General features: G+C 38.9%; 1 protein-coding gene across 2 annotated transcripts in view; it reads left to right on the top strand.

The window, feature by feature from the left end:
* Positions 1 to 26,655, top strand: part of LRBA (LPS responsive beige-like anchor protein) — a 426,487-nt gene that overhangs the window by 168,949 nt on the left and 230,883 nt on the right. For both annotated transcript variants that reach the window (XM_075287867.1, XM_075287860.1), the window contains exon 36: positions 1,630 to 1,796. In XM_075287867.1, coding sequence (XP_075143968.1) covers positions 1,630 to 1,796 — 167 coding nt within the window. The remainder of the gene's footprint in view (positions 1 to 1,629; positions 1,797 to 26,655) is intronic.

The raw sequence follows: 26,655 nt of genomic DNA, 5'->3' as shown, positions 1-26,655 counted from the left end.
AATAAGGTCATAATTCAGCAATGACACCACTGGGGTGGACATTGACAGTGAAACATGGATGGGAAAGAGTGTCAAATATCCAACCATTTAATAATTGAAATGAAAATGGTTGGATATATTCACATGTATCTTCGCACTCACCATCTGAACTGTATTTTGAATGTCTTGACTTACATCTTTTAAGATGACTGTGGATTCTATAAAGTATTACAGCATTTACTCTCTTTTTGATGGTGGCCACAGTTCTGCACCTCTTGTACAGCTCTTTTTGTCTCATTAGTTTTCATTATAAAGTGTATAACAAGTGTATTTCAACATTTTTAGGTTGTAATTTTCTTACAAAAGACATTATGAAGCTTAATTTTCACTTTATTGTATAAGGTCAAATGCAAAGCTAATGTTCCACAAGGAGACAGAGATTGATAATCAGTAAAGAATGGGCCTCTAATGTGATTTATATCTATAGATTTTATGTCAGGTATGAAAAGTTGCTGTTCAAATTGTAAAGACTGATCCATTAGACCATTAGGAAGCACTTGAAAGCATTTACTACTTCCTTGGTTGCCTGTTTTAAGAAATTTGCGTTTTCATCTAACTTGTGGGATTAGAATTGTACAAATACTGTTTACTTCTAGGGATTCATTTATTTTCATTGGTATTACAATAATTTTTAGTTATATATATTAAAAATATGTAAGCCCATAGTTGTACAGACTGTTCTTTTTGTCTGATGTTGTGGTCTATGTGTAAAATGCGGGTGAGATGGGAACAGTAGGTCTGAAAAAATGTAAATGCATGTAGCTGATGTCGTCATTGTATGTGTTTGTGTGTGTTGTATTAGTTCTGATTTAAGCTGAAGTGATCGATCTAAACCAATATTCAGCTGAAAACCACAGAGGTTTAACATGGCACTAAAAAAGGCCATCCTTAATGCTACAAGGTTAAATCTCTAGCTCAGTGAAGGATGCATGTCACAAACACCCTCACTGGAAGTCACGTGAGATTTGGGTATGGAGGGCGATCAATACAAAAACACCGAGCTATCTAAATTATTACTGTGCCCCTCTTTCCCCCCAGTTGTACAATACACTTGCAACAACCTAGCTGCCACCACTAAGATTCTTTTTTTATTCAGGAGCTCAAACTCTTGCAGGAAGACTTCAGTTTGATCTTCCTATATCATATGTCTAGTGCACCATCCTCATCATGGATGGGAAATGTGTCTGCATGTCCTTGAGTAATTTGCTCCTGAAGCAGTATCCGTCATATACCATTGGAGCCAATATGCATCCCTTTGTGTAATAGTGTTTTCCCCTGTATCAGTTATGGTGCATGCACACTGTGCGGCTCAGCCGATGTGATCACATACAAACTACCTCTGTTTGCCAGGTTGCATTGTTGTTTGTATGTTACTCCATGGCAAGTGCAGATGTAGGCTTTATATTAGCGGTAACCAAAAATTGAGAATGTGTTTTGTTGCTGTGTGTTCTTCTTTGGCATGCTGAAATGAAAGCATGTAACTTTTGCGACTAGCTTTTTGTTTTCTCTCTTCAGAAATCGATATGTGTGATTTTTATTTTATACAATATACTTTGCCATGTTGAACATTTTATTTCTTGTTTTTGGCAGTCACTTTGTGCACAGTATTCGGCAGAAAAGCGAGAAGATGAAAAGATGTGTGACCATTTGATTAGAGCTGCCAAGTACAGAGATCATGTGACTGCTACCCAGCTAGTGCAAAAAATTATCAATATTCTCACAGATAAACACGGAGCGTGGGGAAGTTCTTCAGCGAGGTAAGAATACCCAAATTATTGCCTTAATTGTATGTAAATTTATAAGTGTATCCAGTACACTTCATTATATAAGTAAGCATACAGTCATTTAAATTAAAATCTCATAAGACATACAGAAAGACATTTGCACTGGAGATAGTTGATGTAGAGTTTTATACACTGTGTACCAATACGTATTTGGACACCCATGCAAATGATGATATCTGCGGTCGTGACGTACGTCACACCTTCCGCCGTTAAATAGGAAACAGCATTGGCATTAATTGAGTGCAAGATGCCACAAAGTGCAGAGCTGTCCGATTTCGAGAAAGGGGTAATTGTGGGGTACCACAGAAATGGTCGATTCTTAAGGGACATAGCAAGCGAACTGAATTACCCAAAATCGACAGTGATCTATGTGGTTACGAAGTGGAAGGTGAACGGTGATTGTCGGAATGCGCCCCGAGTCGGCAGACCCTCGAAACTGGGAGATAGAGACCGACGAGTGCTGACCAGAGAAACCGCACCCAACCGATGGCTCACAGACACCAGGAGTTTCAGCAGATATCATTGAGTATTGTGTTGATCAATACCATCTGTAAGGAAGCATCTTCTGGGTTCTACCAACTATTCAATATGATTAAATGTTGTTTTTCTATTCTACCACAGGGGTCCAAATACTTATTTGGTAGACAGTGTAGTCATTGTATTCTTCGTTTAGTTCACATTTTGGTGAATATGGAAGAATATTTCAACTTCATGTGGATGATGCAGATCCTTATTGTTTGTGCTGTATAGATGCATTAGTCTTGGTAGCTGCAGAGCATTACATCCGCATCATAATGGTTTCTTAAAGGGATAAATGCATCTTAATCAATGGCATATAGACAGGATATTTCATCACTTTATGATCCCAGTCTGTCTGACCTCCAAATATCTTGAGAATGAAGGGGCTTCAGCTCTGTTTTGGCATTTCTTTCTCTTCACTGTTTTCCTTGTACAGCATAGTCAGGTGAATGGAGCCATGCTGCAGTTCCCTATATAGTTGGGCTGATGTATTCTCCTATATGCAAGAAAAATTTTGAAGGGGTGGCGGTAAACCTATGCTGCGGCCCCCAAGACTTATGATCACAGTATATTAACCATATACCATCATGCTTACTCCGACCAACAGTAAAGTAACTTACATCTAAGCTATTTAAGGTGTACCTCCAGTTCTGACTTTTCACACGTGAATGGGACTGGTTAATATATGAAACTTTTATATCTTATTAAAGAAATATGTCTTCATCTCCACTTTTCAGGCAGTATTACTTTCTTTACTTTCTATATATTAGCCTACGAAGAGTGGATTGGGGGGGGGGGGTATAAAAGACACTCAAATAATTGCTATTAGGGGGCGTTCACACTGTGGCTTGAAGTTCCAGTCCCATTCCAGTGAATGGCGTTGAGCTGCAAAATTAAGCACAGTCTCTCGCAATGTATGATGATTTGATTTAAGTGAAAAATATGCAAATCTATTCTCCAGGATGTAATTAGGAGAACAGTGCACTCTGTACGCTGCCCTCTGTTCTCCTAATTACATCCTGGAGAATAGATTTGCATATTTTTTACCCAGAATCCCTAGCGGAGCAGGAATGACTTGTAAGTCTCCCTACTGCCTATGTAGGCACACACTCTCCCTGATGTGTACGATTATCCCCTGACCCTGATTTGATTTGAGTGATAATATAAAGACTGCAGTGTTTACTTGAACGCTGCAGTTTTTTCAATCAGTTGATCAGAGTATTGGGTGTTGGATTCCAAACCGATGTTATTGAACTGTTGTAAGGATAAGCAATCAATAAATCTATATCTGGCATACTACCCTTTCCCCATTCCGAGCTAGTCAAGCATGCGTATGTCCTGTTTATCTTCCCAGTTACTTTCATTAAACTCCCAAATGCCATCTTCTATTCTCTGTCTGCTATCCACTACATATTGCCAAGGACAACATCTGCAAGGAGTTTGTATGTTCTCCCTGTGTGTGTGTGTGTGAATTTCTTCCGGGTACTCCAGTTTCCTTCCACACTCCCAAAGACCTACTGATGGGGAATGTAGATTGTGAGCCTTATATGGAACAGTGACTGACTGTCTGTAGAAGCATTGCGGAATATGATGGCAATAAATAGATAAAATAAATATTATACTGAAGAAACCTGCTGAGATCATACAAACTATCCCCATTAAACCTGAGTATCTGTCATTTGCCTCCTAGACCCTCAAGTGTGGTCACATCACTATATTGCAGTCCATGTGACAGTTTAATGATTGGTCCTGATATGATGGTTTGGGTCTCAGTTGGACAGCGTTTAAACTAAATACCATTAGTCTTTCTCCTGAGATGTGAAGTCCCGCTCCAACAACTATTCTGCCCACATTTCACCTCCAGGGTTTAACAGGAGCAGGTTTAATAGGCAGCTCTCCCCTCTGCCTTGCCTTTTTATGCATTTTGGTGAATAAAGCCTTCATTCCAGGCTATAAGTATCCGTGATTGTACAGGACCTTCACCACATCCATCGTGTCCAGCTTTTTACATCAATTAATCTATGCTGCTCCACTGGTTCTTTAACAGTTGGATTTTTTTTCCTCTAGCTCCCATTGTTCCCAAGCAATAAATGCTGTCAGTTTTGGTTATTGATTTTCTTCTTAGGCTCTGTACTGTCAGGAGGGCGGAGTCAGGCAGGAGCAGGTAAGGGATGTGACTCTGATCTCTGACATTGGCTTCCTCTGTTTGGAGCTCTGAATCGTACTCCCTGCCTGACACTGCCCTTCTGACATTACAGAGATTATATAGCACATCAGGCATCAAAACTGTGCTTGTTGCTTGGGATTGGGGGGATCTGCAGAAATAAAAAAAAAAAAAAAATCCAACTGAAATCAATGAAGCGGTGCCTATTAACATATCCTAACATATGCTAAAAACTTGAATTGGTCGATGTGGTGAAAGAAATTGAGGCATTTTTGGCCTGTCACATTGTCAGGCAAGACTTTTTGCCTGTTTGGGTTTGCCTCATAGGCCTGTGGAATCAGCCATCTGACTACCTCCTCTGTATTTTGTAGCTTAAAATATACACATTGTGAAGTAGTTATCATAGGACCAACTCAAAATCCTGCTGGGCGGGCTGTTGCCCTCAATACTTCTGTTATTGCTTTTATTTTCTTTAATCTTGCCCACACCTTTTTTTTTTTTTTCCTTCCTTCATTCCTCTATTTCTACACCCTTGCCTCTTCCCATCTCCCTTCCTTACCCCACATCACATCAGCCTAATTCTCACGGTCCTGAAAGATGTGCTGTCGTGTAAGATAGACATCAAGAAATACATGTATTGATAGATACAGAAAATAGTTTTGTTACCAGTGTGAAAATCTCAGGTGAGCAACCACATTTACAAATTCTCTGACCTCGGGGTATTGAACTGTAAAATACTTTGGAAAACTGTATTTGGAATGCGCCCACCTATTTCCTGTGTAATATGATCTTTCTATTAAGTTATTTCAAGGCGTTCTCTAATGCTTTGGAAACCTTTAGACTAAATGACACCTCAAAAATTTCACAGACTCATGACTATGGCAGCTGACAGCTCCTTAGCATTTTATGGTGAGCCAGTAATTCATTTAAGGACAAGGTACATTTGGACCCTTTTTTTTTCCTTTTTATCTTAATGTATACTTCTAGTTATAAAGAACTTTTCCTATATAAATAATACAGGTGAATATAAAACTTTGTAATATATATCATTAAGGAGATTTGTTTCCTTCTCCACTCTCTTCTGGGATCAGAGATCTGACTGCTAATCTAGAGATTCATCTCATATCCAGACTCACACCCAGGACTCTTTGGAGGAGGGAGGAGAAGGAGGAGGCTGCTGCCGGATGCTTATATGATTTATTGCCTCATTCTGTGGGGTTAGAAAGTCTTATCTGGAAGACCTAGCAATATCAAAAGTGCATTCACTCACTCATAGAATGGCAGCAGTTATCTGTGTGCCTTCCAGCAGCCACCTCCTCCCCCTCTTCTCTCCATAGACTTCTATATGTAACTCGACCTGAAAAGTGGTGAAGGAAACATATTTATGTAATAAGAAATAAGATATATCACAAAGTTTCTTGTATTGAGCTGCACTAATCTTTTATACACTGCTGTTTATAACTTCAGCATACATTGACACACATGGACTATGATGGCATTTTTACAGATAGTTAGCTGAGAAAGCTATGGGGTAAAACAATAGCACAAACTGACCTTGTGCATTGCAGATGAGATTTAGTAGTGTATGGGCTAGTTCACGTGATTATGTGTGTGCATATTCCGTCGCGGCTTTCTGCTCCAGATTAAGCCCAAATGAATGGGCCTAGTCCAGAGGGTGCGGTCGCTAGAATGCTAGCAGTCACCATTGTGAGGCGGCAGATTCTGCCCCGTGTGAATGGGGCCTATCATCTACTGTGCAAGTTTTGTATAACACAGACAGTTAACCACCAGTGAAAACATCCTGTTTGGATATATATCCTTACAGAGGTTGTATCAGTAGTATTCCCTATCCACCTAATAAGGAAATAAGTGATCAGGAGAATGGATGACACAAGTCCTCTTCCATCCTGTTTGCATATTAAATGCCATTGTGCTTGTCTGACCAGCAGCGCTCCATTCACTTGTATAGGTGTGCCGATACCTCCCTGGTACTTAATTGACAGAAAAGATGCAGGGCCAGAGAGCTAAGCTGAAATCTCGCCTGTCTCTATCACTCAAATAATGGAGGGGGATTCGGGGCATATTAACACAGTTTGGAAATAGCCGTTTGAAGCGACAGAGCTACCCTTGGTGCTCTAGAATATTATTTTGCAAGTTGTGAAGTAGATGAATATATCTGCCGTGGAGGCAACAATTTTCATGTGGAAAAAGGCTCCCCCATATTTTTTTTAGAAGACTCCGTGTTAATAGTTTTTGATTTCTGCAAATGTATGTAATATGTATTCCTCATTTTTTACTTTCCAGATGACTTTCCCACAAGGAAATAAACCAGACACTCCTTTCAGTTTAGCTATATAAAGATTAACTCATACCAGCCAAATCAGGTGGCCCCTCCTGTAGACAACACTGTTTCTGGATTCTTGCCCCTCATCAGTGAGATACAGTACCCCGTCCTCAGGAGCTATATATAAGCAAAACCATACTGATACTAAATTGTTAGTTGCAAACTAAGGCCAGACTTTTCTCATTTAATGAACATCCACAAAAAGAGTTTACAACCCAGACGTTGGTAGCCCATTGACTTCTCATTCTCCTGACCTCCATTAGCTGCTGGAGTGATCCAAATTAACTGTATGACTGAAGGGGAAACTGTTCCCTGTGGGTTCCCTTCCTATCTTTCAACAAGCTATAGACTTATTTATGACAGTCTCCAGCCTGTTAATGGATAGGCAGGAAAACTACAAGGAATTTTCATTTCCCCCACAATACTTCTGTAGATTTAGATCTACTGGAGCATTTAATAACAGTTTCATACTGAATGGATATTCTGTCTATTAACAAATACATTACAAGTTTTTATTAGTCCACAACCCCATTTACCAGTAATACAAAACCCATACACCTATGCCACCTTTCTTAGGTACCCTAATAGGGGCCTCCCTATTTCCCCAACAGAAGATGATGTTTGCAGTTCAGATGCAGATGCTGTTGGATTTCCTTGTGTCCCATATTCTCTGGGTAGATATATTGCTGCCATAGGTGACTGGCAGCGAATCCTCCCAGAGAATACATGCCCTCTCAATGAGCAATCTGGTGTATTGGAGGTTGGGTGTTGCCCAACTGTTCATTCGGCATCCGACAGCTATCTAATGTGTATAGCCAATCTAAAACACAGATGAATATTTTAGAAAGTGTCTCATTATGTCTTGTCTATTCTGTTGTAGAATTATTGCAATCTCCTATTTACATTAAAGGGAAATAGCAATACAATACAATACCTAAAACAGACGTGCTCAAAGTCTTCCATTGGCTAGATTTGTGTCCTCCTGTTAAGGAGCTAAAGGCTGAAATGAGTAATATTATACAACTAAGCTGCACATAAGTGTGATAAGGTATGGAAGCATTGATAGACATATTCACTTTCTTCCGGAATACTGTCAAGTAATCCTATATTTCCAATATATTTATTTGGTGTTGGCCTCTTCTGGTCATGATGTCATAATGTAAGTAGTTGTTGGCCCTGAGAGTGTAGGTGTCTTGGAGATGCGAGGAATCCGCTCCATCCATGTGGTATGCTTAGTAGATACCATACCTTTTCTATAGTGTCTTGTGCTTGGGGTATGCTGATATGTCTGCAGCACAGTCTATTATTGGGGGAAGGAAATGGTTTTGTGGATATGGGATTTTATATAGTATTTGCCTCTAATATACTATGTACGCTGTAATCGGTAATGTGTCATATTAGTCACTGTATCTTCTGTATGAAGAACAATGCAAGCAATCGATTTTTAAAAAAAAATTAAAATTACGTTTGCTACCATGCAAACGCTATGTAAAAGCTACCATGCTTTTTCTATGAAACAGTTAAGTGAATGCTTTTGTTTTTTATATTGGGCACAAGCTAGGCATAAAACACTCAGACTTTTTGTGTTAGATTGTGGCATGTCTACCTGCTACACTTTTTCTAGTTTGTGCACCACATCTTCAGTCCGGTCACAGACGGACTTTATAGGTCCTGCTGAAACCCCCCTTAGATCTGAGGTATTTTTAATAGTTAAATGGTGGGCATTGATGTTCAAATTCAATATTTTCATTAAAATTCTTAAATGCATATTTTGAAGTATAATGAAACATGCCGTCAGTCAATCTGAGCGGGCTAATAGGCTTTAATAGTATGTATTGCCACATGCGGTATTTATCTTGCTTTACAAATGATGGTATAATGAGGTGGATCACAGTGTGGCCTAACTGAATTGTGCGGATACTTCTACAAGCTGTACATTATTCTCCTATTTCTATTACTCCGTCAGTTCTGCACTTCCATTTGGTGTACAAATTGCAATATTGCTAAATCTGCTTATTCTTCTCGTAATAAAATAATTGAGTTAATTTGCATGTTTTTATGTTTTGTGTTTTCACGTAATTGACTTTAATAAAGAATGCATCGAAATCCCTCTAGATTCCTAATTATGGGTTATAAACTCTCTGTCCAGCGCCGCGAGGGTTAATATAATCTTGTTTCCTTGTCCTCTAGTAAATTGAATCTTCGAAGGATTTTGGTTTAATTTCGTTTATGCTGTTTTCATTCCTCTCTGTCCTTTGGAATTCATATCGCTTGCTTGTTGCCAGGACTTGGAGCCTTAATACTTTCCCATTAATGTCATTTATTTTGTTTCAGTATTGATGGGTTTCCTAATGCCGTCCGATCACTAGGCTGCAATGCTGGCAGCTGGCCCAGGATCGGCAGTGGTTTTAATAAATCACAATCAGACCCATGCCATTACATCAATATTTTTAGTCAATTATGGAGAAGGTCAGGTGCTGTATCCAGCGATGAAGCTCCAGCATGTGGCATTTTGAGAAAACATCTGGTACCACAACAAAAATGGAAGTTGGAAAGAATGGGGGGAAAAATAAAATTCAATATTGCCCATTTGAGGCAGATCAAATGAAATCTACATTATTATAGGCAAACCACAGATGATTACAGTCCTCTTGTCCTCGGCGTGGTTATTAGACCTAATTCTGTTATACGTAAAGAAATTCCCAAGTTCCACTTCAATAAAAATGAAAATATTCTTTTCTGTGAAGCAGATGGGATTTGTTGTTCCCTCACAGCAGGCATCTAATATCTTTTGACACCTAGTGACCTGTCTGAATGCAATTTGTGTCTTAATATCAGGCTTACCCAAGCTGCCGCCACAGAGAGAAAGTCTTCGTCGTCTTTATTCCTGCAGATTTGTGCAGCTTTTTCCATCTCTTTGGAAATACTCACATAGGTAATGTTTGCCCTTTGCCGTCATTGATTTTTTTTTTCTCTCTCTCCTTGAATTCAGAATGGTTAGATTTTTCACTCAGAAGGGGAAAAAAAATTGCGGTACCTGTTCATATATTAATGTCACCTGGTGTAAGGCTCAGGTGAAAATAAGAAGAAATGCTGATAAGAAGGGGGTGGGGGTAGTGTAGAGAGTGGTAGAAGCCATCTCCCCCCCCCCCCCCCCCCCACTGTGCACCAAACAGGCATTGTGTTTATTTGGGTCAGGAGACAAATCATCTTTCATGTAGATGACACCTGGCAAAGTGGCTGAATGTAAGAAGGATGAGAAGAGATGATGGAGAACAGTGGATGAAAGTCTCGGAGGACAGGCTACCCTTTTCTCATCGCGTCCTTCATTGCATTCTAATAGGCTGACTAATGTACCATAGAAATTCACTCCGGGTCTTTGGATAGTAGTGGAGAAAGAGTGGCACTCTTTATCTTTAGAATAAAAATCAGAGGTACAATTGCAGACATAAATTATTGTAGGCGCAGCCATAATGGCTTCGGCGTTTTTATATCAAACTAGCTGGATGTTTTAGATTAGCACACAGAAGCAGAGTTGCAGCTGCTTTCGAGACGCTATGCGAGATTGCTCCGAATACGTTCTAATGGATGCCCTCAAGCTAGAGCGTTTTTTTTCCTTCCCTGTGAAACATTCATCTTTTTTCCCCCCTTTTTTTTCACATGCATGTCAAGAACCTTGCCGGTAAAATCTTTGTGATGCTGTCTTCAATTTTTCTTCAGTAAATCAAATCTTCTTCCTTTCAGAAAAGATGAATGCTAGAAGGTGTGGGTGTTATAAAAGGAAAAAAGGAGACGGAGAAAAATCAATGCGGGCAAAATTGAAACAGTATGCCTTGGTATTGATTGGCCTTGTGAAATCGAAACTAACAGCTTTGTAACTGTTCCAGTGGACAGTTAGCTGACCTGTAATGGACAAACTATCAATATTAGCATTACTTTTTTATCTTGTACTATGTCATAGTCCCACTGATATTCTAATCTAATATATAAGAACTTTCTACTTCTGCTTTGTCTACTGCACCAGTTGTTTAGCGTTATACTACTATGGCAAATCAGTGTGACAAGTCACATTGTCCTTCTGTGGATTATGAAGCTCTTACGTACTATACATACTATATATATATATATATATATATATATATATATATATATATATATATATATATATATATATATATATACACATACATACAGCTTGGTTAATTGAGAAAGCACAGCTTTAGGACTTGAGACTAGATGAAATTTTCTTTCCGCTTGTGACTCTTGCTAACCCATGTTAATTTTTCCAGTTCTTGAGAGCTATATTGTTATTGGTTGTGTATACCTAGGCAGTTTTTTGTGGACCATTTTGTTACATAATACATAATCTTTTTTTTTCTTTAAGGTTATAGTTATTAAAAGCTGCAATCGGGGTTGTCTGATCACAAGTTAATCCCAATATGTTAAAAATTCTGTTGGATTCTTGCTGTCTTTATTATGGTATTAAAAATCCGCTACCACAAACTAGGGCATGCTGATATTTTTCTACTTTTGCATAATGACCTTTTTTTTTTTTTTTTTTTTCTCAAAAATAAAAGCAAAGAAAACTCCTTCCATTGCGGGAAAAACAAATGAGTGTATTTGATTTTCCGCATGCGGCAGTGAAAGGGTTACTCATCTCTGCTTTTCCTATCGTGTTTATTACCTTTGTGATGAGATTTCACTTAGCATTTTTATAATGAATGAAAACGGGTACCTTGTAGAATTGCAATCCCATTAGCCTGCGGTGCACTGAAATGTGAAATGCAATCAAAGCAAATGTATGCAGACATGGAAATAAATAAATAAAAACTCTTCTCCCCAGCCCCCTTAATGCTTTTCTTTCGCTGCTTCCCCACCCTGCAGTTATTGCACTTGACACCAGTGTAAAGTAACATTCATTGCTCTCTCTGGAGCTCCGACGATGTTTGGAATTTTTTTTTATTGCCAACATTGGCCCATGTAATAATATTGTGAAATGGCTTAATAAAACTAACAATTCTCCCAGCCGTACCTCCCCTGAACCCCCCGCACACCATACAATGACAAATAATAATTTAACCCGAGCCAGCAGCATGGTAAGCATTTGATTCCTTCTTCTATACAGATTAATGTAAAGCTATTTAGCAAGAGAGAAAATAGAAGGGTTCGCTTCTTTTTTTCGCTGTGTATATCTATATTAACATTGTGTTATATGCATTTATGTATTAGCCTGACGTTTATATAATAAATTTTCATAACATTTTGCCACTCATTGGATCATAGTAGTCACATACCTGTCACCAAGATGATTTTGTTCTGTTTTTAATACAACAAAATCTGTATCATGTCCCAGGCATATGCACCCCTCCACTTCAGCTATGTCCAGTGTCCTGTATGGACAGTGCTGCGTGTCTGTATATCTGGCATTCAGTTTATTGGCTTTCTCATTTACCTCTCTACACTTTTAAGTTTCCTGTTTGCTTCACCTTTTCACCATTTTTTCCATTTATTTTTTTCTCTCTCTCCCCCCCCCCATTTTTACTGTTTTTTTTTTTCCCATTACCACTTGACATGTGTATATCCATTATACATACTGCATATTTTTAATCATAATCATTTTTGCTCGATCGAGGTCGGTGATTTTTTTTTCAAGATTTTATGAGTTTTGTAGTGTGTGTGTGTGTGTGTGTGTGTGTGTGTGTGTGTGTGTGTGTGTGTGTGTTATGTATATAAAACAAACATAAAAAACAATAGAGTACAAACATGGAAAAAAAAAAATCACAAAGTCAAAAATATCCCTGTATAACAATACAATAACTCAGGAGGGGTTGTCTCACACACAAAACAAGTGGTAGACGTCTACCACTTTCTATATAGGGTTTGTTCTAACCCATAAATGCATATTCAAAGGTGTAATACCAAGTTACTGCAGATTAGCTTCTATTCTCACAGGGATACATAGTGCAGGGAGCATTGTGGAGTAGGGGAGTTAGTGACTGCCATACAGGTGATCATCCCCAATACCCACAAGGGTCAGCTGTTTTACAGGAAGTCAATTTTCATATAAGTATATTTTTGGCATGTCTTCCTTCAATGCTACTCACAAACTAAATCACCTATCTCTCATACATGGATATGCATAACTTTTTAATGCAAAACCAAGTATGGCTTAAAAAAGGAATTGGAAGTATAAAGGAAGGCCTTGTAGATATTCCCTCGCTTAAATCCACTCCTGGTTTTGACTCAGAAAGGTAGCAACAGAAAGTGAGCATCCATGGGGGCCACACGGTGGCTCAGTGGTTAGCACTGTAGCCTTGCAGTGCTGGAGTCATGGTGTTCAAATCCCGCCAAGGGCAAAAAAACCATCTGCAAGGAGTTTGTATGTTATCCTTGTGTTTGCATGGATTTCCATCCCATATTCCAAAGACATACTGATAGGGAAAAAATGTACATTGTGAGCTCTATGTGGGGCTCACAATTTACAAAGAAAAAAAAAAAGAAAGTGGGTATTCACACAGAGGAAGTTGGCGCTGATTCTGGCGCGATAACTCAAGTCAGAATCCGCGCAGAAATAAAGCCTTCAATGGGTTCCATTTTCCGCGCAAAATCAATGGGAGGCTTTTCTCCCCACTGAGTTCAATGGGTTCCACGTGAAAAACGGAACCCATTGAAGTCAATGGGAGGATTTATTTCCATGCCAATTCTGAAGTGAGTTATCGCGCCAAAATCAGCAACAATTTCCTCCGTGTGAATGCCCCCAAAAGCAGCTTTTCTGCTATATGTAGCCTTAGCTGAAATGTAGTGTTATATATGCAGATTTGAGTATGTTTCTGCAATCCTAGAAGGTACTTCGTTGCTGATTGGACAACCATATGGCAAAACAAATGTAATCCTTTCTGGCGTATGTTGATTTTTGGACTAGACCTCCATTGCAATTTAAGAGATAGCTTTCTCTTTTATATGTCTGAACATTATACCAGACATTAAAATAGATAACCAGTAGTTACGTAAAGATGACAGTGGAAAACCAAATTCAGAAAATTCTGAAACTGTAAACTATTAGGGTATAAGGCTTATCAGTCAGTAATGTATACTTATCGAGAACTACTGCATTAATATATCATTTATACATTATTTTGTCCATTTATGCAAGTACTGCCAGGGATTGCACACACTGTTACTGATGCCCATCAGCCTTATATGTCTAATGTGTGGCCTCTAGGATAAGACGCGTTTAGATACCTGAGCTGTCTTCAGCAGGATTGTGATCAGGATGAAGATCTTTGACCAAAAGTAAAGACCAGACAAGCTACACTGCTTTTGACTCTTATGGGGGTGTTTTTATCCCCATATATGTAATTTTTTTACTCCATATATATCTTTCAATTTACCTTTAAATTCTTTCTGACTGACGTGGCCATTTTATTTAAGGTCCATATTTGAGACCTCCACAATATGTATTGTGGATCAGCACTCAAAAATTATTTCATTAATACAATCATTTGTGCATCCCCCAACACCTTACTACATTGTAAATGACACTCAGATGCCTGTGTACACAAGAGGATGTTGTGTAGAGAAATGATTGTCTGCATAAAAGATGTGATTGACAATAAATGAGTGAATTGTTATGATCTCTGAACATGTTTAGAGTGCTATTACATGAGTGTTGGCAGCTTCTGCAAGTTCTTGAGATTTACTGCTAATCTCTGGGCTGCATCTTGAATTGCCATTGTCTCAAGCTGCACGTCTAGGTGCAGCTTGGCAGTGAGACGTATACGGTGAATGTTAGCCGCAGCCGCTAATGCTGGTTTAATGTCACCCTTAGGGTGCCCCTACATCATGCGGCCCAGCCCCATGTGCTACTTGCTGGCTGTAACTGTACTTTTTATATGATCCACCTGTACATTTGCAACTTGGCAATCTGTTGTATGTGGCCAAGCCACGTAGTGTATTGATACCCTTACACAGGGTATAATTGTGAACGATTGTTCATACAAACAGTTCAGGAGATTATCACCCCAAGTAAAGGCCCTATGGGAATTCTTCTTTAATATAAGCAAGATCTCCTCAGTTTCAACATCCTAATCTGTATGGCATAACTAGGTGCTTGGAATTTGTACGCATTAGTGTTCCCAATTTACTATTATCATTGCCTATTGTAGCTTTATTTTTCACTTTCATTTGGGTTGTCTCTGGTTACCCATGGATTAGCGCAAACATGTAGCAAGATCAAGTTAGTATGTTATTCACATTGTCGGCTCATTTGTTTTACTTTCTGTCAAGAAGTAAGGAGCTAATCTATTTTTAATGTGATTATATAGTTTATGTCAGTAGCAATGTGCTGCATTTTCTCTGAAGTGGTGGTAACTTTTCAATGTCCCATGGTATGCTTTACTGCAGAAACTGCATAAACAGATTATCTGTGATGTAAATTCACATGATGTCCTTAACCCTATGAGAAACCTAATGTCCACCCTATAACAGCAGCCGTTCCCAGCCGTAAGCCAAATTAATCCTTTACACTAAGCAGAGAAGTCACACTACCTAGTTGCCAGAGAAATATTAATGTGTTTTGTACCAGACAGGATTTAGAAGAATTTAGTTAGAAAATCATTTACGATAACATTTACCTTTCGGAGTATAAACATCAGAGTTGTTGAGATTAAAAAGAATCCCAACAAGACGTCAAGTGCGCGGCTAGTCGAGGATATAGAACTGATAAAGCTTTCCATATGGTATTTCACTTTCCCAGAGATCCATCAAACTATCTTCACTTTGGGTTCTATGTCGGATAGTCAGTAGAGTAACACAAACATCTTTAATGATTCCAACTTTTTCTTGGTAATGTGAATCTTGTCAAAAAATCTGTTTATTATCCGTTTTGTTTTTTTTTGTTTTTTTTTTGTCACACTAAGAATCTTTGTGTATGTACAGTAGATTTTTTTTTATTTATTTATTTTGTTTGGCCAGGAAGTCTGTAGCACCAACTCATCCTACTTACAAGTTCCCATGATTTTCTAGAGACGAAGCGTCAACACGGTGAAGATTTGTGATGATTGTGAATAAAAACCTTAATCAATGTCAAGTTGTTGGGATGTATATTGATTTTCTGCCGGGTCCGAAGGATTTATTTCAGTACAGTAGCGAGTAGGAGGGGTTGCACTTACATATTATTGACCACCCTCATTTTGTGAAGCTTTTAACATCAAGTCCCCAAGAAACCTGCTGCGAGATGCTTAGTGTTGTATACGAAATATTTATATCATTCAGCAAAGCTCTGATCCCTGAAGATTGTAGAATCAAACAATCCTACTATATACTAAGGTAGTTAATTCTCCAAGACAAACTATTTTGTGTAAAGGAGCTTATGCTTCTCATTTTAATGTAGTCTACATTTGGGAGGGAGCGGGTTTTAGATTCCTGCTTGACATACATTTGTTACTTGAGCCTTTTGCTCCATTCAGGACTGTTTGATGGCCCCAATGCAAAAATATGAATAAGCCAACCTCATTCTGCTTAACATTTTGATATCCTACAATTTTTAAAAATTTTACTTCCTGTCCCATTGAAGGCAAGGAAATTCAGCATACTCCAAGATTAGGATGGCAAACTAATATGCAAAATCCAATACACTATCAGACTCAGTAGATGTGCTTGCTGTCGTCTGTTGTTGCCACCCAGCTGTCAAGTCCTGTTCTTGAAGTTATAGCCAGTGCATTGTTGACAGTCACCCTCTTATCCTCCATTTAGTAACTGCTTCCTCTGGGTTACCCTGATCTTATGAGGCTTTGTAGTTTAACACTGTCCTGAAACATTAGCTTGGATTACCTGAGCAGCTTCAGTATACTCTAGACTCCTAATAATAATTAGCTTCACCAAATTTTTAAGTCACAAGATGATCTGGTTGGGATGGCGCATGGGAAGCTGTATTGTTTACCCAGTGGTTAAATACTGGCCCTGACCCCATTAAAGAAAATGGCAAAACAATTATAAAGGAAGCCTGGAAAAAATCATAGTGCTGGTGATGGGTAAGAAAAAAAGAATACAGAAGAACTTGCCAGAATTGCTCAATTCTCAAGCTGAGTGCAGAATCCTGCTCTTTACATCAAATAAATTATCCTAGACCAAATTACACAAAAATTGAAGCCTTTGTTTATGTACTGTAAAAGTCCATGAGAAGGTTTGGCTCTACATTGGCTAAAAATGACCCTTTTCTTTATTTGAATCATTTCTCCTATACTCTACTGGAGAGGTGCATTAATCCTTTCTAAAACTTTGTGAACAATCTGGAGTTCCCAGATTATTTTGAGTTGATTGTCTTGAAGTTTCCCTAGACTTATTGTTTTCTTGAGTGTCCTAAAATTGCCAGTCTTTTAAACTTTCTGTAATCTCACAGGGACGGATAAACATGTGCTTGAGATCCTTTTGGATGGCAATTCTGCAAAAGAATTGGTCAAAAGTCTTCAACTATACATATTTCTGTAAGCAGTATATACTTTATCCTGGCTTCTCATGACCGCCTTCCATAGGTAACTTTTTCACCTGCTGGTATACAGTAGCACAAGCCTCCCATTGTCTATTCTTTTCTTTAGAGATTCTGTTAGTGTGTCCTGGAACCTCTCAGATGTCCTTGAGCCCCCATTATAAGATTCTGAGACTTGCGGTAGCTACTATTGTCCATTCTAATACCTACTTTGTTTCAGATTTATTTTTGTTACCGTTACCGTGTTAGAGATTCTTTGCAGTGTATGTATAAATGTGAGCTGTAACTAAACTTCATTAGCTGTTCTTTTATCAGTCTTTTGTGTGGCTGAAGTGTTATATATCTGGTTACTTCTTCAGAACGAACAATTCTTCACTTTAAGGTCAGTGCTGGGGGTTTCTACAGTATCTATAGGGATATAAAACATTTTTTTACCATTCTCTTTTAACGTTCAATTGTTTGCAGGAGTTCAATATCTGTGCAGTATCGATCGTCAGGGTCCAGTAGTTAGTCAAAGGCTATCTCCTCTGACTAACCCTTTAGCACTGTGTCATCCACCGCCCTGTGATAGATTGTTACAATCTCAGCCAGTGTAATTACACACTAACCAAGTGGGTCATTTATTTCTGCACCTTCACCATTTACCAAAAATCTCCTTTATCTTTAGAAGCCAGCTCTTCCCCTTGCAGTAAAAGTAACTTAATGGTAACATAAAACATTGTTGTTTACAGTTAGGAGGTAGAGACAAACCAGAAGACTACAAGTTACACATGCTAAATGCTGCCTTGTGTATTTTATGAGAAATGAAGAGTTAAACTACTTTTGAAATAGCAATTTGGTGACTTTTCCTGACAACTATTGGAGCAGCTCATTTTGGAATTTATGTACTAAATGGTATTTTCTATGCCTAACCTAGGGGTAGATGTAGCAGAGTGCACCTACCTTTCTACTTTGGTGCCGCATCTAAGTTAAAGTAATGCAGCAGCTTTATGGCCCGTGTTCCTGACCAAAAAGGTAATCCATCATGATATCACAATATCTTGTGTGAAATGCACTCACCTTCAGCCTTGTGTTTCTGAAAGTCACAGACTTCTCATATGTATCTTAGAAAATACCTGAACAGATAATCTATCCACTAATGCAAACTCTTTTCATCCTTTAAGTATCTCTCTGCTGAATATTTCCTATAGCCCTCACTGTTCGTGAACAATTAGTTCAGTTCGTTTTGGTGCCTGATAACTAGACTCTCTATCAGGCAGGAGCCGGTGAACAGGCATGATTCTGAGCTCTGACACTATCCGCCTCTCAAGTACCATTACCTGCTCCTTCCTGACACCACCCACTTGACTTCAGTCTATTTACCATATCAGGCACCAAAATCGACTGCACAGATTGCTCAGGAGTGTCGGAGGCTATATAAAGACTGAAAAGAGCTTGTTGATAGATGTGATGAGAGATCCTCTTTAAAGGGAACTTGTCTCTTGAAGCGCTGCCTGATCTGCTGGCAGAATGTTATATAGCAGGGGGTACTGAACAGATTCAGTACATGTAGTCATTTATTAATCTACGTCACTAGACATTCAGGGCTTTGGAGTCTAGTGGGTGGTTCTACTTGCTGACTTATAGCCATCTCTGTATACACAGTTCTATGGAGATGGCTATCATTCGCTGAATAGGACTGCACACCAGACTTGTTATCCCTGAATGTGGGGAGACTTGGATTACTAAATGAGTCGTTATACTAAATATTTTCCCATGGAACAATACATCAGTCATACTCTAACATTCTTCAGACCGACTGAACAGCATGTTCAATGGGGTTTGCTTTGAAGGGGATGTACCATTCAGATTTATCCATGCCCCTAATATCACCACAAACCTGTTTACCCTTATGGTGACAGGTCCTCAATCTCTTGACCTCTTTGCAATGACAATACAGTGATTCCTTACTAGCATCTAAAAGCAGCAACTTTTTTTTTCTTCAGGTAGCAGAATCAGCTTGAAGATAGATAAGTGCTATTAGCGTTGGTGCTTGATATGCTACTGTCAAGTGGACAGTGCCAGGCAGCTGCATAAAACGGATGTGATTCTCTGAACCACGGCTCCTACATGCTCCTGCCTGACACTGCCCATCTGACAGCATAGATCAGGCACCGAAGCAGCACTAATGTCTCAGGAATGGTGGGGACTACAGAAAAAAATCCAGTTGCAATGGAATCCGTTAATCAACACATTAACAGATGCTAAGAACTGGAGCTGGTGATAAGTAATCTTTAATAATACGTACCTATCATATAATGTCTTTTAGTATTGTATTGTCATCATAGTGTTGCAACACTGTACCATGCCTACTAAGAACCTTACCTGACTTTGCTGCAGATATAAGAAGGCCGTCCAGGCTTATTTTACTAGCTCTTTTATTTATGGAAGGCAGTAATATGCAGTGAAATTTATGAAGCAATAATTAGTATATCATTTTCAATGTTCCAGTGAACTTTTGTCATAAAAATGTAAGAGGTTTTTAATTGCTGGTAATCAGGACTGCGTGGTAAAGACTGCAGATAATTAGGAGTTCATTTGCATTTTGCTTCTCACAAATTTTCTTAGTGTTGGCAATATCTTAATTCTTTTGTTTTCCTCATGAGGATTGTATTATCCTATTTACCGCGTGTTCATTTTCTCCTGTGCCTCTGTGGGTTTGTTTTTTTTTTCTGAAAATTCAGATGTGTATTTAGTGTGTTTAATAGTCCATATGGTTTATGTATATATTTTAAACGTTTACATTACTTGCTTACCTACATAGGGTATTAAAATTTTGACTATGGAATTTAAAGCCCCTTTGCCTGTGTAGGTTATACTGCAGTTATCGGCTCTTCCACCTGTAAATTACCATCACTTTTCTTCGTAATTGGCACAGAGGTGGTCATAACCCTGACCTGTTATTACTGTCACTGGGTACTAATATTATTTATTACTAGTTTTATATAGTTTTCTGGGATTTATAAAAAAAAAAAAAAAAAAAAAAAAAAAGATACAGAGGATGTGATGGCACAAAGTAAAGTACATTCTCTTGGTCAAGTCCCCACTGTTCTGTTTTACTGGTCTTTCAGGGAAGATGACCACTCCTGCATGTGACCTCTGTAGCCAATCACTGGCTTTAGTGATTGCATGTCATACATGTTAGCATCCGCACTGAGTGATTGCCTGCAATAGATACTTGTACATGTTTGGTACAACACCAATGTGGAACCTGTAAAACGAGACCTTAGCAAACCATTTATACAGCATGATATTGAGCATATTTCTTTTATATTTTTTTTTCTCCCTCTCTCTTTGGAATTTAGAAAAAATGACAACCTTTTAAGTCTTTCAAAACACATTATCAGATTTGTGTGTCCCCTTTCCTTTAATACCAAAGCACTCTGCTCACCTTACCCACAGCTCTTTGCCTTAGGTGGCATGCTGGCTATTTACTTAGGGACTCCTAGAGAATATTAGTCTGTCGGTAGTAAATTGTAAAAAACAAAAAACTTGATAGTCTTCAGTAGTTGATACCTTTTTAATGGCTAACTAATAATAACAGATTACAATGTTTTGGAACTCTAGGCTCCTTTCTCAAGTAAATTGGTAAACCACTTTAACTCTAGAGTATAAACCTGATCAGAGGATCTTATCGAGGTGTCTATAGTTCCAAATATGTCTATTATTCAGTGTTGAAGCCCCATTTGGCCATTTTTTCATAGGGTAAGTATGCCAGGTTAGACACTGCCCCAAAGCACTTGCCCATCATTTGCATATGAATAAAGTAACAATATTTGGAAACCATAGAATCCCCTCTGTAATGTACTCTGATTTAGGTTTATAGCCACTTAATTGTTGACAGACTCCCTTTAAGCAGTAGAAATTTCCAACATAAAAAATGAATACTTCAGGCAGAGGAATTATTTGTCATTAGTAGTTATTAGCCTATTTCAGGATTTAAATAGTACATTGCACAGCAGTTTCCCCTAAAAGATAAGACATCCCACATGTTGTCTATCCTTGTAATGGGTGCAATCTCTCATGGGCCACCCAATAACCCATTAGGTAGACTTGTTGGTGTTTCTAAGATGTCCATGTTTTGTAGTAGGTGTAAGGCAGGTTGCAGCCGACTGTGCTTCCTACACTCAGGAGGATCTTTCATAAATGTGAGTCTTACCTTTTGAATCAACTAAACAAAAATATGGTCACAGTGAGAAAAAAAATAACAAGAAGGCCTCACTCCTGTAGTGGAACCAGTAGGGTTGGTTATGGGATGGCAAGCAACCCAATTGAATCCACAGATTAAGGTGGAGGATGAGATCCCTGGTATACACGATACCAATGAATTCCAATTATGGTAGGGATGCAGCATCTACTGGTTTGCGTCTACCAGATGATCTGAAGCCATTAGTACGCAGAGTCTATACAAAAATATAACATGCAAGAATCTGAAGTTTGACATCTAAGGGTTCCTTCAGAATATACTTTTTTTTTTTTTTTTTTTTTTTGGCATTTTTAAATAGCTATGAATTTAGTTTTTACAAGCTTTTTTTGGTGGAGTTTATTTTGGACTTTTCTGGCATTTTTGAAATCCTATAGAGAAGTCTATTGGAAAAGTACCAAACAACACCATGGCCAAAAGTATGCTGTGTTGATATAAGCACCACTGACCTCCAGAATGTCCCAAACCTAAGAGCATTTTTTTAGTACATGTAATATTTTACTATACACTTAAAGAAAACATCTTGCAATATAATGAAGGCAAAAAAAAAATGCAGATAAAAGACCTTGACAAGCAGTACAAGAAATGTGGCCAGGAAAAGTACATTCACATGATTTATCACATAAATATATATCTGGTCTTTCCAGTTCATTGAAAATGAAAAAAATACTCTTAACAGTACAGTAAAAACATTGGTGGCAAGATCTGTGCCTGAAACTTATTCTTTCACTGTGACGTACAGCATAGGTGTCCTGGATGTACCCACTAGAAACCAGAGCAGGATTCCTATTGGGTACTCCTTTTGGAATTTGAAAAGTAGCTTTTAGGTAAACTAGTGTTTTTTTTTGTTTGTTTTTTTTAAAATTTCCATTAAATTGTGAAGAAATGTGTCAGACAGATCGGTGTATGTGAAAATGTTCTAGGTGGTATGCCCTTAGAAATAAGTACCTGTTTATAACTTGTTCTCCCATTCATTGTGTAGTTTTCTTAAATGTTTGTACATGCAAAAGGAAGTCAACAGTTACCTGAAAGTTTCTGTCATGTCCTGTGTCTGGACAAGGAGTTGCATACTGAAGAACCAAATCAAAATGACTTGCAAACTGTAAGCAGGTGCTGAACTCCACTGCGGTCACCCTGTGTATGTGGTGTCAGAAGCCTCCAGTAGCCCCGCAATTGCACAAAGCTCATTGGTTCTTTCCCTACTCCGCTTCATAAGCAGTATATACTGTACATGTAATATCCCAAGGATTGTTGTTACAGAATGTCTTTTAATTTTTATTTAATGTAGGTGCACATATCACTTTTTGATCAGTTTTTGAGAGGTAAGAAGAACAGAAAATGTCGATTCTAGCATCTGAATTTTAAGGTTTAGCTGCTTATCACTTAGAATAAATAACATACTAATTTTATTCTGAGTCATTATGGATATAACTTTTTTTTTTAAACGATTTCTGTGAAACCACTTACGTGCTGTGTGCTGTCTGGATCGACCTAAGCATCTAAGTGGTGAAATAACCAGACTGTAAATGCAACAAACAGTTTAACGCCGCACAAAACAAGTGTTCTTCTGATCACTCCAAAATTAGACCTCAATATATGACTATGAGAGGGCAAGTATACTTTCTGATTGGAAGCATTCAAGTCCGTTGACAATCTTTCCAGGATGAATGTCCCATCTAATCCATCCCAAGGCCAAATGGTGCAATGCTCAGAGAAGCTGCAATAAAAAAAAAACCAAGAGCTACATCTAAGGCTACAGGCCTCAGTTAAGCTGTAACATCTTTGCCCGTCCGGGCTTTGGTGTCATCATCTGATCACATGCTGCGGCACAGGAGACTTGTTCGGCTGTGATTTTTCTTTTGGGTTTGTTTTGCATTGTCTGAACACTGTCCTATTCCTTCACCTTGTTAATTGATTTCCCACCACACCCATCTCCTTTACCTTAATTTCCCTCTGCTCTTCTAATAGTTAACTTAGTCTTGCCCTGTGATTGACAACCTGCCTTCCTATCAGATCCAGGGCAGTTTTATCCTCCTTATTAATTCTTGATTCACATTCAAATTGGTGCTTGCTATTGCCTTGTGTGTGCTGGCTTTCTCTTGTTTATTCTTGTATTCTTATTCATTTTTTTTTTTTTTTTATGTAGATTGTGAGGTCCACATAGAGCTCACAATGTACATTTTTCCCTATCAGTATGTCTTTTTTTGGAATAACGGATGGAAATCCATGCAAACACGGGGAGAACATACAAACTCCTTGCAGATGGTTTTTTGCCCATGGCGGGATTTGAACACCAGGACTCTAGCGCTGCAAGGCTGCAGTGCTAACCACTGAGCCACCGTGTGGCCCCCGTATTCTTATTCTTGACCTCTGGCGTTCCCTATTAACTACTCTTTTGGATATCGATTTTGACACTGCATTGCTCGACTGTTACTGCACCCTGGCTAGCTGACCTCCCTTGTTGTTTGTCTTGTCTGCGTTTTGCGTGTCACATATTTAGGAAGGGCTCGTCTTCAAGTTGTCGCCTATTACCTAGGATAGGACCGGCAAGCAGGAAGGGACAGTGGGGGGTTCCAGATCAGGGCTCACTGTCTCTTGTGCCCCTCCAGGGTTCTTTTACAGCACTGGGGAACTGCTGTCTGGCACTTCCCTAAAATAAGCATGTCAAATGTTCAAGTTCATTACTGTACAACTAGAAAAAAAAGACTGAACAAGTATCGCTAGGGTCACACCTGCGTTCGGGTCTCTGTTCTGTGGTTTCCGTCTTCTGCATGCAAGGAGACGGAAACCACAGACCGGGTCTGGCCGTGAGCGGCAGTGAGCGTTTTATGCTCTCTGCCGCGAAACCGTTTTTTTAAATCTGGACACAGACTACTGCATGTCCGACTCTGTGTCCGGATTTAAAAAAACCCATTTTGCGGCGCAGAGCATAAAACGCTCACCGCCGGACAGCTTTCTCACCCATTCAAATGAATGGGTGAGAGAGTCCTGCAGGTTTCCGTATCCTGCCTCTGTTTTGTGCAGGAAACGGAAACCTGCAGAATGGAGACCGGGCGCAGATGTGAACGAGCCCTATGACGTGTTTGGAACACTTCTTTCTAAAAAGCGGTACAACTTAATTTTTTAAAGTTTGTATCTGAACAGACCACAAAACTTCTGGACAGTGTCGTTTGGATAGATGAGACCAAATTAGAAATGTTTGGCTACTGTCGGCTTTCCCGATCTGTGCCCGGTGTGAAGAGCTTACGGCCCGGTACCGTAGCTCTTCTATGGTCAGAAGGGCGTTTCTGACAGTTAGCCAGAGACGTCCTTCTGTCTCGCGGCACCAATTGCGCTGTGGAGCCGGGAGGAACGCCCCCTCCCTCTGCTCACACAGCTTGTCCATAGACAAGCATTATCAGGAGCGGGAGGGGGCATTCCTACCCGCTCCACAGCACAGCGCGATTGGCGGCGCGAGGCAGAAGGACGTCTCTGGCTAATGGTCAGAAACGCCCTTCTGACTGTAAAGCGCTACGGTACAGGGACCGATAGCGCTTTACACCGGGCACCGATCGGGAAAGCCGACAGTGCGCTGAATTCAGCGCACTGTCAGCTTTCTGACAGTATATAACACTGCCTGTGCCCAGATATGGTGAAAGGTCCTCTTTAAATTTGGCATCAATTCTTTTAGGTACCCTTGCAGATCTGTTTTAAAAGGAACTCTGTAGGACCTCTCCTAACATCTTGGCATACTTACCACAGATCTTCAGTGGATGTAAACTTACTCAGATCCTTCAGTCTCTATGTAATTCCAGACAGACTGGATGATTTTGAGATCCGTGTTTTCCAAGACTCCTCCTCTAAAGGCTGGTCATACCAATATTCAATATGATTTGAGATTTCTCTTTGTCCATTCACTTATTTTTATTCATTGACAAAAACGATTTGACAAAAACTTTTGTCCAGTACCGTACATTTATCTATCAATCACCATGTAGGGCATTCAACATATATATATATATATATATATATATATATATATAGTTACATAGTAGATGAGGTTGGATAAAGACATTAGTCCATCAAGTCCGACCTATAACCCTACAATCCCTACAGTGTTGATCCAGGGGAAGGCAAAAAACCCCATGAGGCTCATGCCAATCGCCCTATTTCAGGGGAAAAAATTCCTTCTAAACAGATATTTAATTACATAAATGACATGTTTATATTGCAGCTTTTCCCAAAATCCTGAGTTCAATTTGTGCTCCCCTCCTCCAGCTCTATATGAAGCTTGCACTTCATTTTCATATTGTAACAGGTTTCCTTTAATCTCTAAAATATGGACTCCAACTTCAGTTCATTCATTTACGTCTAATGTTGTGCATTCAATAAATTCCCTAAATGAGTCTTTTCAGAAGTCCTTTTACTATATGTTGAGCTTCTTTTTAATCTCATCCCTTGTCTAAGCACTTGCCATTACCCGTAGTTTGTGGCAGATATAGCAGTGTGCCCATCTCCAATAAGTGATTCATATCTGCCAATCTGACCCTGATTAAATTGCCAATGATTTGTGTGGCACGCTTCAGCGTGGGCTTTATAGTGTAGTATATTCCTAAATGTATTCCAAAGCGCACTGTGAATATCATATGTTTAACATAACAACAATTTTAGCATGAAATATGTCGCCTTTATGTATATTTTAGAATTTTAGAACCTCGTAGATCTAAAAATGCATAAGTCTAGTCTTTACTAGTCTACATTCACCTTTGCACTGTATAATACATGCATAGTACAATTTTAGATATCTCTGTGTATGAAACGTTGGAGATGGGAAAATTCAGGAGAATGAGAGGCAGAAATCATTTCCTCGCAGTCGCTACACTTCACCCACAACATTATAAATGGCTGTTTCTCCATAAGGAAGTGACTGGCTTTGCAATGATGTATGAAATAATATGCATTTTGCATGTCCTGTTTGGAATGATAAAGGTCATATAGTATCATTTACATAATCTTGCTGTGAGAAAATGAAGTGTTGGGGGCATTTTCTGTGGAATATATACATTATCCCTTCATTATTCATGAAAGTTAATTTTA

Source organism: Leptodactylus fuscus, chromosome 1 (assembly GCF_031893055.1).
Source record: "Leptodactylus fuscus isolate aLepFus1 chromosome 1, aLepFus1.hap2, whole genome shotgun sequence".
NCBI classification, from domain to species: Eukaryota; Metazoa; Chordata; class Amphibia; order Anura; family Leptodactylidae; genus Leptodactylus; species Leptodactylus fuscus.
Note: the sequence above shows the minus strand (reverse complement) of the source record. Positions and strands in the feature narration are given on the sequence as shown.